This window comes from Ornithorhynchus anatinus, chromosome 11 (genome assembly GCF_004115215.2).
Source record: "Ornithorhynchus anatinus isolate Pmale09 chromosome 11, mOrnAna1.pri.v4, whole genome shotgun sequence".
Classification (NCBI taxonomy): Eukaryota; Metazoa; Chordata; class Mammalia; order Monotremata; family Ornithorhynchidae; genus Ornithorhynchus; species Ornithorhynchus anatinus.
In genome coordinates, this window is record NC_041738.1 from 30,352,728 (window position 1) to 30,367,973 (window position 15,246).

At 37.2% G+C, this 15,246-nt stretch overlaps 1 protein-coding gene across 4 annotated transcripts in view; it reads right to left on the reverse strand.

Moving 5' to 3' along the window:
* The window catches only part of CEP89 (centrosomal protein 89), a 76,514-nt gene that overhangs the window by 24,330 nt on the left and 36,938 nt on the right, over positions 1 to 15,246 (reverse strand). For all 4 annotated transcript variants that reach the window (XM_029075098.2, XM_029075097.2, XM_029075096.2 and 1 more), the window contains 4 exons: positions 13,165 to 13,345; positions 8,937 to 9,104; positions 7,654 to 7,795; positions 5,449 to 5,538 (listed from right to left, as the gene is read on the reverse strand). In XM_029075098.2, the coding sequence (XP_028930931.1) occupies positions 5,449 to 5,538; positions 7,654 to 7,795; positions 8,937 to 9,104; positions 13,165 to 13,345 (581 nt within the window). The remainder of the gene's footprint in view (positions 1 to 5,448; positions 5,539 to 7,653; positions 7,796 to 8,936; positions 9,105 to 13,164; positions 13,346 to 15,246) is intronic.

Sequence of the window (15,246 nt, forward strand, 5' to 3'; positions counted from 1 at the left end):
ATCAATGTGCCCATAATCTAAACTGTGAAAGTGCTCTGACCATTAATGAGAATTTTTTTTTTTTAACAAGATTTGTATTTAAACAATCTGTAAGTGGCAAATATGTACGGGACCAAACTTTGAAAAGTAAGCATTATAATTAAAAAGAAATGATTTCAATTTGGTCAAACTGTAAAATCTTAAGTTAGGTTGCAGTATCAGAAATCAATGTAATAAAATATTAAATTTAAAATATTTTGGTGGCCTTTTTGATTCAGTACTAATTCCATTTTATCCGCTTTATTTTACTCAAAAAGACCCATAATTACCAAAAATTTAGGCAAGTGAATAATCTATATGATTCAACTGAGAAAAACTGACTTTAATAAATGAACTAAAATTGACTTGGGTTTTTAGGGTTTTAAGCAAGATAAAGCAAACATTGTTTTTTCTCACATCCTTTTTCCTAATCCTTTTTCCATCTTCTAACCTTGAATACAAAATTGAAGTCTCTTTTTCCCTTCCCTCTTTCTTTTTAACCACTGCCACCTGTTCTGAACTGTCACCTAAGAAAGTAAAGTGGGAAAGTAGTAAGTAATAGGGAGAGAGGAAGAGGTAAAAGGAATGTAAAGACAATCAGGTCCTTCCCATCTTGTATCTGGGGCTGCTACATATCAATCAATGGTATTTACTGATGGGCCTGAGTCAGAAGATCTGAGTTCTAATCCTGCCTTGGACATGGTCCTATGTGTGACCTAAGGCAAGTCACTTAATTGCTCCGTGCCTCAGTTCCCTCATCTGCAAAATAGGGATTTAATACCTGTTCTCTCTACTTAGACTGTGAGCCCTATATGTGGTACCCCCAGCACATCATGCAATGCCTGACACATAGTAAGCACTTAAAAATACCACAGTTATTATTATCCCATTCTGATAAGCAAAAGATTGAATTCTTTCAAGTACTATCCTACCTTTTATATTATGAAAATGTAATGATTTACTATTATAAAGCACTCTTGGACTCTAAAAGAGGGCCATTCAACTGTAAAGTCTTTTACATTTATTGCAATTTTTCAAGGGGATGCTAGAGGAGCAGGTTATTTCTTTTGACAGTATATAAAATAAAGGCCATTAGATTAACATAGAGCTTGAAAGAACGCCAATAATTATTTCGGTTTTAGTAACTGAAAATTCAGGTCCTTAGTCAACCAAATTCAAATTTTACCCGTTTATAATATGCAAGATAATTCACACTGAAAGTACGACTTTCTCTATACAATACACAAACACCTTCACATAGGAATCAAATGATTTCAAATGCAAATAATTGCTCTAATTTGGAAAAGGCTAGTTATTTATTTTGTTACTACTGGGGTGCCATTTCAAATATGTAAGAGAGAAAATTCCCTTTATTTATCAAATTCAAAGCCAAGTTACTTTGTACTTATTTTTTTTTTTAATCAAAGTGTTCGGTCAGTTTCACGTAGTCCAAAATACTTAAGGCTTTGAAATAAAAGTGTGGGTATTAATAATAATAATAATGATAATGTTGGTATTTGTTAAGCACTTACTATGTGCAGAGCACTGTTCTAAGCGCTGGGATAGATAAAGGGTAATCAGGCTGTCCCACATGAGGCTCACAGTACGGATGAGGTAACTGAGGCCCAGAGAAGTGAAGTGACTTGCCCACAGTCACACAGCTGACAAGTGGTAGAGCTGGGATTCAAACCCATGAACTCTGACTCCCAAGCCCGGGCTCTTCCCACTGAGCCACGGTGCTTCTCTAGTTATTGGTTCTACTGAAAGTCAACTTAACCAGTCCTTGAAAGTGAAGCTAATATAACTATATACACTCAAGAGAACCATGATTGCTCCTCCTTTTTTTTAAGATATTTGTTAAGCACTTACTAAGTCTCAAGCACTGTTCTGAGTGTTGAGATAGATACCAGTCAGTCAGGTCAGACACAGTTCCTGTGCCACATGGGGCTCACAGTCAAAGTAGGAGGGAGAACAGGTACTGAGGAAACCGAAGCACAGATAAGTTAAGTGACCAGGCCAAGGTCACAGAGCAGGCAAATGGCAGCGCCGGGATTAAGGACGCAGATTCTCTGACTCCCAGGCCCATGCTCTTTCCACTAGGCCATGCTGCTTACATGTGGGCTCAGGAGCCGACTGGGAAACCATTTGCAGATTATTAGAAAGTAGCCAAATGATACCTGTTTTTAATCTTATTACTGTATTAATACAATTTATTGTATTATTTATCGTATTTGTTAAGCACTTTACTATGTGCCAAGCACTGTTCTAAGCGCTGGTGGAGATATAAGGTAATCAGGTTGTCCCACAAGGGGTTCGCAATCCCTATTTTACAGATAATGTAGCTGAGGCACAGAGAAGTCAAGTGACTTGCCCAAGGTCACACAGCAGAGTCAGAATTAGAACCCAGTCCCCTGAGTCCCAGGCCTGTGCTTTTTCTACTAGGCTATGCTGCTCCCCTCTGGGACAACCCCCTGTGGGAGATTCCAGGAGAGTTAGAGAATATTTCCAAGTTACTAGAAAGAGATGTGAATTCTGGTTAGGTTCTTTTGGACTCGGGGGAAGGAAGGTCCAGGTGGAAAATGTGACGTATTCTCGTTATGGAGCCCATTTCTAATAGCTTTTCGAAATTACATCCCTGGCCATAGCTAGGCAGAGTCCCCATAATCAGTGCAAATGGAAGACAGAGATTAATTTCAAGGATCAATGTAATGACAAATAATCCCAAAATCTCATTTAGAGCAATAGTTTCAATCTTCTTTCCCTCCTTCCCGTGAGAAATTGAAGCTATTTAAAAGTTTTATTATTGTTTTTAATCAAACTTTGAATTTAAGATTTCCAAGTAATACCAAGATTAAAACTCACATTTCTTTTCAGTTTATTAGGTTCTTTTCATCATTCTAAAAGCTTTTCTCCAAATGAATAAATAAATCAGAATGCCCTAATGGCATGATAATCATTTGGAATTAGCTACAAATTTCTAACTGACTAGCATGTTTAGAGAAGATTAATTTAGAGCATGCTTAGAATAAATTTTTACATTGACTTTGGTTTTTCTAGACCACTTATTGCTGTAATACAAGGGAAATAACTGCAATAAAGCATCACTTGACAAAACTGAAGTTACGTTTTCTAAAAACACCTTTTAATGTAAAAAAAAATACCTTGGGAAATAATATTATTTCTTTTTCCTTCCCGTGATTAAGGTCTCAAATAATAATTTGATTAATAGGTCATGGTACTTCACTGAACTCCAAACCAACTCTTCCGTATACAGCAAGTGTGAATCATGAGGAAAAGAAATTCACAGTTTTGGAAAATGCACCCCAGAATGAAGAGATTAAAAACAATTAGGTATCATCTCAATACAAATCAAAATATGTCATTTAATCAAGCGTTTCTTTTAAGGCTGTAAGTAAACAAAGAATGCTAAATCGACTTTTGAATTAGAAAGGCCAAAAAATGATCCAACCGTGATGTTCAAAGATGTGTATCATTCTACTGTAATACATTACATAAATAAGATCTGTCACTGATCGGAAGACTTAACCTGGTCATACTTTGCATTAAAAGAGACTACGTATAAATGCATTTTATTTCCTGCCCACAAAAGAATATTTTCCCCCAAATAAAATAAAGCTATGAGAAGACATTAATATACTGGTAGATTTGTTAATTACATGCAGGAGATATCTAATAAAATAAATCAAGTACTTTTTGCTCATTTTAACCATGATCTTCAAGATCAATTATAGAGAAGGGACACTTTTGCTGAGTTAGTAAAACATTGATGATCTTTTCCACCTGCAAATCTCTATAACCTGAAATAGGTTTGATCTATCTTGCCCCTTTCTGGATTAATTTGCTCTTATCAAATAATTTAGCAAGGCTTCAAATTAGGGGTCATCTGCCATCTTCATTCTACAGAGTCTGTATTCTCCTACGTCTCCAACCATCTTCTCTTAGCTAAGTCTAACAAACTTACTTCACCTTATTCCTCCTTGACCTTTAGCTGCCTTCAACACTATTGACATTCCCTTCTCTTGTAACTAAACACTGTATTCGGATGGAATGCCCAAGGTAACTACTAGGAATTTAACAGTATTGCCATGGTAGATTGATTCATTTTTGGAGAGCAGAGCATTGAAATTACTGACAGGGGCAGTTACTAGAGTTCCATTTAGATAATTGGGAAGATCATTTTCCAAACTGACTCTATGAAGCAAGAGGAAGGAGGCTATTTGGGAAATGAATTTTACATTTAAGCCTCCCAGCAGGAGCTTTTCCAAGAAGAGGTAAGGGAACAGGCTACTATTCTCTTTCCAACAAAGAACATCTCTCTGCCTTGGGGATTAAGACTGTGAGCCCATGTGAGACATGGACTGTGACTGATCTAATTAGTTTGTATCTATCCCAGGGCTTAGTACAGTGCCTAGCACACAATAAGTAATTAACAAATACCATTTAAAAAATGAAAAAAAACTCTCAAGAAATTAAAGAGGGAACCGTACATCGTAACACCTTGGATGGAATGGGACTTGAAGAGGTTAAAGGAATAGACCTGGATATCTAATCCAAAGCAAGCTCTAGTTAGCATGTCAATCTAGGGGGTTAATAGCCTATGAAATGTAAGTCCTATTTGTTGGTGAAAATGATCCCTGGTCTATATATATGTATTAACATTTCAGGTAATTACTTACTTAATTTAACATATAGACACACATATACCTATATGCACACATATACATACACACACACCAACAATATAATCTCATTTTTATGCTCAGAATGAAATTTGTGAGGATGGAGGTCCACTGCCCGTGTGGTTACTCATTGCTTGTACTGGACAACAATTGCTGTCCTCACCTGAAAATTTTTTTTAAACAAGAGAACTCTCTCAAAATCATGACTAACTTAAAAATAAAACCAAATTCCACACTAGTTAGGGTATCTACATTACCATCATTAATAAATACTGATAATGGAGCTGAGCATTTCTAGGCAATAACTGCACTTTGGGTTGTGATCTACTGTTTTCTTTTCCAAGATTTTCACTGACATGGAAGGGAATCTTTGGCCAATGTTCACTAAAAAGTATATGAGTAATGAATAAAAGAATCAGAAATTAGCATATACACTGTCATAGGCCTGGTTAGGAGATGAGGGATAGAATCTTGGCTCCTAAAATCAGGAACTGCACCCAAGAAAGTATTACCTACCGCAGTACTTGCATTACAATATAAAATATGTACTACAAACTAAAAGTGAGATATCAAACATTGTTTTTGTTTGCTATATCCTTCAATAACTGTGTGATCAGAATTATTAAAGCTACAGATCCGGTAATTTCTGCTTCTGATCTGTGATTCAGTAACTGCAGATAAATCCTGCAGGGGATATCTAATGTAACACTGCAAGATAAAATTCACGTACCTTGACCTTCTCCTCCAGTTTTCCTAGGCGAATGTTGCCTTCCATGATTTTATTGATAACTCCCAGCTTCTCACTCTCTAAGCATTTAGCCTGCAAGAAAATATTGAAAGAAAATGCCATGGTATGAAATCCTGAGTTTAAAAATAAAATAAAAAGTGACTGAAAAATTGTAATTGGATGCACATATCTTTGGTACAATCAAGCCAATGAGTTTTACTGGGCAAACAGAGTCATAGTCTGCTATTTTAAAAAAGTTCTCAGCTCAGAAAGTCCAAGATAAACAACAGCTACGAATGAAGGTTGCTTTTCTTAAATAACCTACTCTTGTAAGTTCTCTTTAATTTGGAAAATCCACTTCAAAGCAAACAAGAAAGTGGTATTTCAAGTCATGACAAAATGATTTCAGAGGAAGATAACAGAACATGACGTGGGAAAGTAAATGCCTGCTAATCCTGGAGGACAGTTAAAATCCAGCCTAAAGAAACGGTGACAGGAAAGAGACAAGAGGGGCAGGGGCACCACTGCCAACAAGAGTTGGTTGGAGGAGAGCATTGCAGAGAGCTGCTCTGCTAACGAAGAAGTCACAAAGCACCAGATTGATCACCTATGCCCTAGGCCCAAAAGAGAAGTGAGAAATGTGTGCATATGCATACATTAGAGTACTTGAAAAAATGCTACAAATCATGATGATGTGATTATTCCATTGCAAAATCTAGTTCTGTAAATTAAAGTCATGGCAATGATGGTCACATGACAAAAGGAGATTATCAACAAGAAGCATTTGTGTCATGTTTCTTCTGGGTCATTTCATTCATTCAATAGTATTTATTGAGCCCTTGCTATGTGCAAAAAACTGTACTAAGCGCTTGCAATGTACAATTCTGGAACAGAGCTAGAGAACACCTGGTTGAAGTTTTCATGAAAAATACTTCTGAGCTGAAATGTTCCATACTTGAATTATGTGTGTGTGGATAGTTGTGTATATATACACACTATACAATACATCTCTAAATTTTCAAGTGTATAAGCACTGGAGGCATGCCACTTCAGAAAATTACCTTTCCTTCCCAGATGAAAGGCAGATAGGAAACAATGAATACATACCCCTTATCATGAAAATAAATTTTTTCACTTGAAAAATCCATGTAATGTGTCTCCTAATGTGTCACCCTGATGCCCTTGAACACTAAACAGCAGCATTTGAGAAAGCACCCAACAGAGGACATGATAAACAAGTTCTATAGCAAAGAAACCAACAAAAAAAAAATGGAAGCATCCTCTTGAACACCACTTCAGTAGAAAGGATTTCAAAATCTGAGGCTGTGGGTAGACAGCTGTTGACTCTGTGCCTCAGTTACCTCATCTGTAAAATGGGGGCTAACACTGTGATCCCCATGTGAGACATGGACTGTGTCCATCCTGATTAGATTGTATCTACCTCAGTGCTTAGTACAGTGCCTGGCACATATTAAGTGCTTAACAAATATAATTTTAAAAAAGTAATTGCTTACACATTCCAATCAAAAATCAAACCCAACACTTAACCAAATGGCTTGGGATAACCTGAATTTCTACACATAAAATAGGAATGCCAGCTTTTCTTACTGGTAGGGCCTAATATATGGTGATGCTGTAAAAATCTTACAGCAGTGTGGGGTAGTGTCAAATTGAATAGACAATTGGGATTAAATCAGGTCTAAACTTTCTATTTTCAAAACCAGAAAAATGTATAAGCATCTCAAAATAAGTAGTCATCCTGCTCTATAATTATTATATATATATTTTAAATATAGCAGTGATCGAGTGTTAGTTCTACCAGTTTGATAGGAAAATTCATCAAATTTAATGCACAAGAATTTTAAGAAAGTACTAAAGTCACGCCCTAAAAATCAAATTAAATGTCTTCAAATCAGTTAACTGGATTTTTAATAAAATTTAGATTTTAAGCTCTTTGAGGATAGAGATCACGTCCATTAACTCTACTGACTCTCCTAAATGCTCAGTATAGAGTGTCCATTCAGTACTTCTAAATCCTTCATGGTTCTTGTTGTGGATATAACCACGTACATGAATAATCATAACTGGCCAATGCTCTTTAGGATGAATGCCACTGTTTTTAAACATTCATTTCTATTTTTTCTTCCTGAATTAATTTTCACGTTAAAAAAATTAGTTTCCACGGAGTAATGCTGTGTAGGCACTTACCAACTGTATGAGATGGTCTCGTTCCTGTGTTATATTCTCTGCCAGGCCAATAAGGTTTGCTAGATATTGGTGAGCCTCTACTTCCTTCTCCATTGCTTTCTCCACCTGCTGTTTCAGATGGTTTATTTTCTTCTGAGATCGCCTGTAAAAGTTCCCCAAATAATGAAACTTTAAAAATCTCTGAGTAGCTTGAAGAATTAGGTTATCATTTCATTTATGTGAAGAACCTGAGTCAAAATGAGACTCCTATACTTAAGCTGCTCTAATGAAGCAACATGGTGTAGTGGATAGTGCATGGGCCTGGGAGTCAGAAGGTCATGGGTTCTAATCTTGTCTGCTGTGTGACCTTAGGCAAATCACTTCTCTAGGCCTCAGTTAATCTCATCTGTAAAATGGGATTGAGACTGTGAAGCCCATGTGGGACAGAGACTGTGTCCAACCTGATTTGCTTGTATCTACCCCAGCAATTAGTACAGTGTCTGGTACACGGGAAGCGCTTAAATACCACAATTACTATTATTATGACTAGAAATACAAGCTATATGTCATCTAAAGGTATTAAAAATTGTTCTCCATCCGGTTGTATTCACCTGACTGGCTTAGAGGTGGCTCTCTGGTGGTGATTGGCTAGGAGAGTTGAGGGTGGGAGCAGGAGCATAAGCAAGGGTAAGGGAAAGAAAAATAAAGAGGAAGAGAGGAAAGATGAGGAGATGAGGGAGGAAGGTCAGGGCCTGATACTGGCTCCTTTAAGGTGTGGGGGAAAGGGGGTGCGAGAAGCGAGGAGAGGAAGGAAAGTAGAATGGCGTAGCATGGCAGTACTGTCCATCTGTAGATGGGGCAGGAGCCAGGGCATGGCAGAGGCTTCTATGGGAGTAGAAGACTTACGAGCAAGGACAAAAATAATCCCATCTGGGTAAACCTGCTATATAAAATCAAAAGCTATAAACTTCAGAAGGCTAAAGATTTACAACCCTTCCAGATCAATCTGAATACAATTAGTTCTTACTGACACCAAATAACGTGAGACTCTAGTCATATTCATGCAATAATGAATTCTGGCTGTCTCAGAGAAAAGAAGAATAGAAACCCTGGCTTTGCCCATCCACATTATCTCCTCTTTGGTCATGTTGTGGGGATAGGGAATAGGAGATAAATGTATGGTGGCTACCTTTGTTATATAATCTCCATTTATTAGTTATTAAAGAAAGGATCATAGGGAAAAGTAATTCTGGACAGTTTATTAAGTATGGAAATATGGGATGATAAGAAAAAAATACAGAAACCTATTAGTTTTCTTTGCCATTTCCAACTCAGCTTCTAGGACCTTATTTTCAGCCACCAAGTTATTTTTCTCTAAAAGGAGACTTTTTGTGTGTGCTTGTAGTGAGGTTATCCTTCCCATCAGATCTTCCATCTCACTATTTCGCTTTTCTTCCTCCTTGTGCAACTGGCTAAAGAAAAAAAGAACAAAGTTCATTTCCAATACCCATCTTCTGGGACAAATACACTGCAATTTATTCCAGAATACGTTTCGCCCTACTAGATCTGTCTTTTGCTTTGGTGTCAACTTTGCAGAGGTTAAAAATTGTACATACATGCATTGATGCATACTGCTAATGAAAATTTTTCATGTTGATGTTAAATAATTATTTATATCAATATAATATGTAGTAAAAAGTGGATAACAAACGTAACCTTCTAACACTCAGATGTCCTGGTGAATAGTTAAAATAAAACATGTGAGTAGTGATCATTATTTCTCCCCAAGAAAAGCATATGACATGCATAATCTAACACTCAGATATCCTGGTGAATGGTTACTGAATGAATGAATGGTTAAAATAAAACAACAGAGTAGCCATTATGATTATTTCTTGTCATGGTTAAAAACAATTTTTACCTTGATACCTTGCAGGGATGAGTAAAATAGAAACAGTGTTTTATCAAAGTGGTATAATTACACTGGAGGGGCAGTTTGTGTTTAACTGACTTATCATTTATGACAATTTCAAAATATTCATTTTTTTCCAAACCAGTCTCTCTGTAAGGGAGTTTCAGGATTAGGCATTAATCTTATAATCTTTGTTTAGACTGCAAATCTGTGAGACAATTTCCCTTTCTCTCATCTCATTTTACCTTAGCATGAAATGACAAATCAATCCAGGATAATGTAAATCTACATAATTATCTCTCCTTTAAAAAAAAAAGGTTACTTCTCAAATTTACTTTCAAGCATTCAAGAATGAGTAATGCCTAATTTTATGTGTTCATACTTAATGCTAAGTACTAGTCAAAGACAACTAGAAGCTATTTTGAAACTTTGTCTCTAAATCACTATATTCTTGGCCCCAGTAGATTATCTGTTGGAACCAAGGAATTCTCTTCATTACCCAAATTTGCTTCAAAACAGCTGAACATTTTTTGGTATGGTATGCCCTTCTATAAATTCATCTCCATAAATAATTGTCCTCATAAAAAACATGCCCAATAGACCACTTCTTTACTTTTGATGTGCTAATGTATGAAAGAAGAGTTTCCTTAAAAAATATTTTACAAGATAGCAGTATGAAGTGGTAAAAATTCAAAAGGAATCCACGCTCCCTGGAAATGTGTAACCCATTTTATTTTCTTAGTTTGCTAATCGAGGAGTAGGAGGGCACAACAATAAAACTAGTGGATCACTTTCTCAGATAGCTGAATGTTTTCAAGATAACTACCAGTTTCAGAGGCAGAAAAGAATTGCTAAAACATGATGTTTTAACACCTGTACACTCTACTTAGAATTTCATCTAGGAAAATGTGACTATTTAGGTTCTATTATATTCAACTGCTATTATCTTTGTCCAACTTTCTTGCTCAAGAGGATAAAAACCTACAAAGGAAAGGATTGATGTATCAATCACCTAGGAAACACTACCAAGGAAAAGTTTCTCTATAAAGCTAAGATACTGCTGGATTGCAGGGCTAAAACTACAGGGATTGGGAATTGGGAACTTGGATTCTAGTCCTGGCTCTGCAGGTGGACAGCTTGCTGAGGCTACGCTAACCGTGGAGAGGGCCACTAAATGGTCAGGATCTGTAGGAACCCCAAAAAAGTAGCTGACTAAGAAGGGTGGCAAAGACTGACACTGTTTATGGGGCTACAGCACATGTTCCATCTGCACTATGGTACAACCCTTCAGCAGCAAATGGGTCCTGAACGGAAAGACTTTTAGGGCTTTTCACAATGTAGTACACTCACAATATGTTGTGCCCTGCCTGCTTATTTACTCGTTGCGCTCTGTACCCTAGGAGGAACACAGCTGGAGAAAATGACAGATTTTAAATGGCACTGTGCAAATCATTAATAATAATAAAGTGGTATTTTTAAAGCGCTTATTACGTGCTAGTCAGTGTACTAAGCACTGGGGTGGATACAAGTAAATCGAGTGGACACGGTCCCATTCCTCAAGGATTTTGTATGTGTGGGCAGAATTCAGTGATCTGAAAGTAAAGAACAGTTCTGGAAGGAGGATGCATTCTTAAGCAATTTTACACTGATGTGTAAAAAATAATAATAATGATGATGGTATTTGTTAAGTGCTTACCATGTGCCAAGCACTGTTCTAAGCGCTGGGGTAGATACGAGGTGATCAGCTTGCCCCACGTGGGGCTCACAGTCTTAATCTCTATTTTACAGATGAGGTAACTGAGAGACAGAGAAGTTAAGTGACTTGCCCAAGGTCTTCCAGGCTCATGTTCTATCCACCAAGCCATCCTGCTTCCCCACCACTATAATCACTAATCAATTCCTTCTCGGAGGTTCCTGGTCCTGGAGAGTCAGAACCATGGCTCATTCACTGTTCTCGATAGGAGTCTCCAGCACCAAATATTATATGGAAGTCAACTCACTAGCTTTTCAAAAATCCTAATATACTTCACCTCTGGATAAGAATGCACACTGCTCTGTTATAAAATTCAGGAAATTCAGTCACAAAAATATTTAACATGACTCTCATCAAATAACATCAAAGAAACTACATTTTCATAGAGCTAAAGACATGATTAGGAATAGAATGTGAAGTTTCATGATAAATTAGGCCCTACATCTTTAACAATATTAATCATTTCAGATAATCTGTCATAACTCATTCACTGTATTTAATGTATTGGCCAAGCACCCTTCACATGTTAAGAATAAATTTACATTGCATACATGCTACTCTGTTCGGAAAACAATGCAAAGTTTTCTGGACATTTTCAGTATTTTTAAAAAAGGTGATTTAATATAGCAATTGCCTAGTATCTTTACTACCTCTTTCCTGTCCATGACTATCCCCTTTCTCCCCTCCACACAAATAAGTGCTAGTGAAGGAGCACACCTCAAATAAGAAAACACTGGAGAAAGAGCAAAAATAAGTCTAAGGTCTACTTTTGATTCATTCGATTCATTCAGTTGTTTTTATTGGGCGTTTACTGTGTGCAGAACACTGTCCTAAGTGCCTGGGAGAGTACAACAATAAACAGTCACATTCCCAGACCAGTCACCGGGTACCTGCCTTTGTTTTTTGTCTTTAGTTTTCCCTGCTCTTTTCACTTTGTGCATCTGAGTTCATGTGAAAGTGAGTAAAAAATAAAGATTCCGGTTAGGAGAATAATGACTATTAAGGTGATTTACAGACAAATGGGTCAATGTAGATATGCCAATTTGTACTGCATATTTATGGTGAGATTATAGTTGACTGGAGACTACTAAAATTTTATAGTCCAGAGAAGCAGCACGGACTAGTCTGCCGCGTGACCTTGGGCAAGTAACTTTACTTCCCCGTGCCTCTGTTTCCCGATCTATAAAATGGGGTTTAAGACTGTAAACCCCATGTGGGACAGGTACTGTGTCCAACTCAATTATCTTGTATCTACCCCGGCCCTTAGTACAGTGGCTTGCACATAATGAGCACTTTACAAATACCACAATTATTATTATTATGATTATAGAGTATGAGCCTGAGAGTCAGAAGGACCTGGTTCCTAATCCCAGCTCTGTCACTTGTCTGTTGTGTGATCTTGGGCAAGTCACTTAACTTCTCTGTGCCTCAGTATTTCATCTATGAAATGAGGATTAAGACTGTGAGCCCCACATTGGATAGGGACTCTGTCCATCCCAATTTGCTTGTATCCACTCCAGAACTTAGTACACTGCCTAGCACATAAGAAGCATTAAATACCACAATCATTATTATTACTCTAGATTTATATATGACATCATGCAAAAAAAGTAAAAAAAAAAATTAAAAGGTAACAAAACAGCATTAGAAAAATCTATCACAATTCAAAATTTGCTAAGAAATTTCTCTCTAGTTTTTGAGCCCAAAATAGAAAATGCCACCAAAGATGCAGAACTTGCCCAACAAATTCTATCAGAAAAAAAATCCCAATATTTGAATTTAACACCGTTTCCCACTCTCTTTATCCTAAACCACCGCTTTTCTGACATAGTAACACTTCTTAAAAAAGAGACTTATAGATCCTTACCTTTTTAATTCATTCACAGTTTTAGTATGAACATCCAGTGCTATTCTGCCATCCAAGTGAGTTTTCAGCTCTTGGCATTTGCTCTGTAACATTTCCAACTGTTCCTGATTTTCAGTTAGCTCCTTTTCTTGTCTTTGTTGTTTAGCTTCCAAAAGTACTAGCTGTTTTGTCAGTTCAGAAACTGAAAAGGAGATAGAGAAAAGTGAGTGCAGATTTAAAGCATGTACTGAAAATTATAGATTTTAGGATACACTTACTAAAGCTACAAATATAAGACTGATTTTACACACTATTAATCCCTTTAAAAAAAAACACAATTGCCCAGAAATGCCTAGAAAGGAATAAGAATATACAGAAAATCACACAAAAATGAGAAGCAGCCTGAAACATAGGCCTGGGAGTCAGTAGAACCTGGGTTCAAATCCCAACTCTGTCACGTCTGCTGTGACACCTTGGGCAAATCCCTTAACTTCTCTGGGTCTCGGTTACCTCATATGTAAAATGGGGATTGAGAGTGTGAGTCCCATGTGGGACAGGGACTGTGTCTAACCTGAATAACCTGTATCTACCTGAGTGCTCAAAACAGTGCTTTGCATACATTAAGAGCTGAACAAGTACCATAATTTTTATTTATTATTATTAATACTTCAGTTGAAATTGCGTTTGGAGATGCTGGTGACTCGGAGACTGAAGTTCCCTTCTGGGACAGGTTGCTGCACATTGGTAGCCTCTGGGCATGCATTAAATTATTAAAACACATTTGAAGTACATTTTTAAGGCACTTTGGGTTAAAATACCTTATTGTGTATATTGACGGACCCCTAACTGCTTTCTTCAGGGGCCAAAGTTTGAACTCTGATGCTACCAACTAATTGGTGATATGCTGCACGATATTATGTTATCCTGAGCATACACACACCACCACTTAGAATTTTCTTGTGGCATAGTGTTTCTGTCACTACCTTCGCCCCTCAATTGCCCTGAGCAATTTGGCTTTGAATTCCTAAATTATACCCCATTATAGGTCATTTCTGATCCTCCTCCATTTTTGAGCTGGGCCATGCCTCTTATTCCTCTGACAGTGCTACGGTTTACATTGGTTATCATTTTAAGTTGAAATAGGGAGCTAATTATTTAGAGGTTGATCTCTAATATGAGAGTAGCCATTCACCTAATTTGCAGCTCGTTTTTCCCCTCCAGTAAAGATTCTGCAGCCGACACCTTTACAACTAGGACTTTTATTTTTACGTCCTCTGCCTCAGCTCCTGCGACTAAGCCTCACAGTTGAGAAGTGGTATCTGGTTTACAAGAGCAAATTAATGTCTGTCTCCCCCCTAGACTGTGAGCTCACTGTGGGCAGGGAATGTGTCTGTTTGTTGATATTCTGAACTCTCCCAAGCATTTAGTACAATGTTTTGCACAAAGCAAGCGCTTAATAAATACGACTGAATGGGCATCTACAAACGACAAGAAACAGCATGGTCTAATAGGTAAAGCAAAGGCCTGGGAGTCAGAAAAACCTAAGATTTTAATCCCGGTTCCACCATTTGTCTGCTGTGTGAACCTTGGGCAAGTGCATCACTTCTCTGGGCCTCAGTTACCTCATCTGTAAAATGGGGATTAAGACTGGGAGTCCAATGTGGGACAAGGACTCTGTCCAATCTAATTAGCTTATATGTATGCCAGCACTCAGTACAGTGCCTGGAACAGAGTAAGTGTTTAACAAATATCATTATTATTATTAGGTCTGGCAAACTTCCACAAAGAACCTTTTTGTGTGAGTTCTTATGATGCCCTTACTTATATTACATAATAAATTACATTTTGGGGTCAGTAAAGTTGTGTCCAGAATTCTTTAGAGCTATCAGTGGCTATCCCGACTACACCAAGTATCTTTTATGGTAGACGATTTGGGTTAACTCACTGGGATGGGAGGGGAGGTTTTTTGCAAAATTTCAAATTGTTCATGTCTAAAATACAAAAGTAAGAAGATGAAGCACATACCTAATTATCTGACACAGTTATAACAATTGAATCATTCAAGCTAAAAAAAAAAAGTCTATTGTCTACATTTCTTGAATT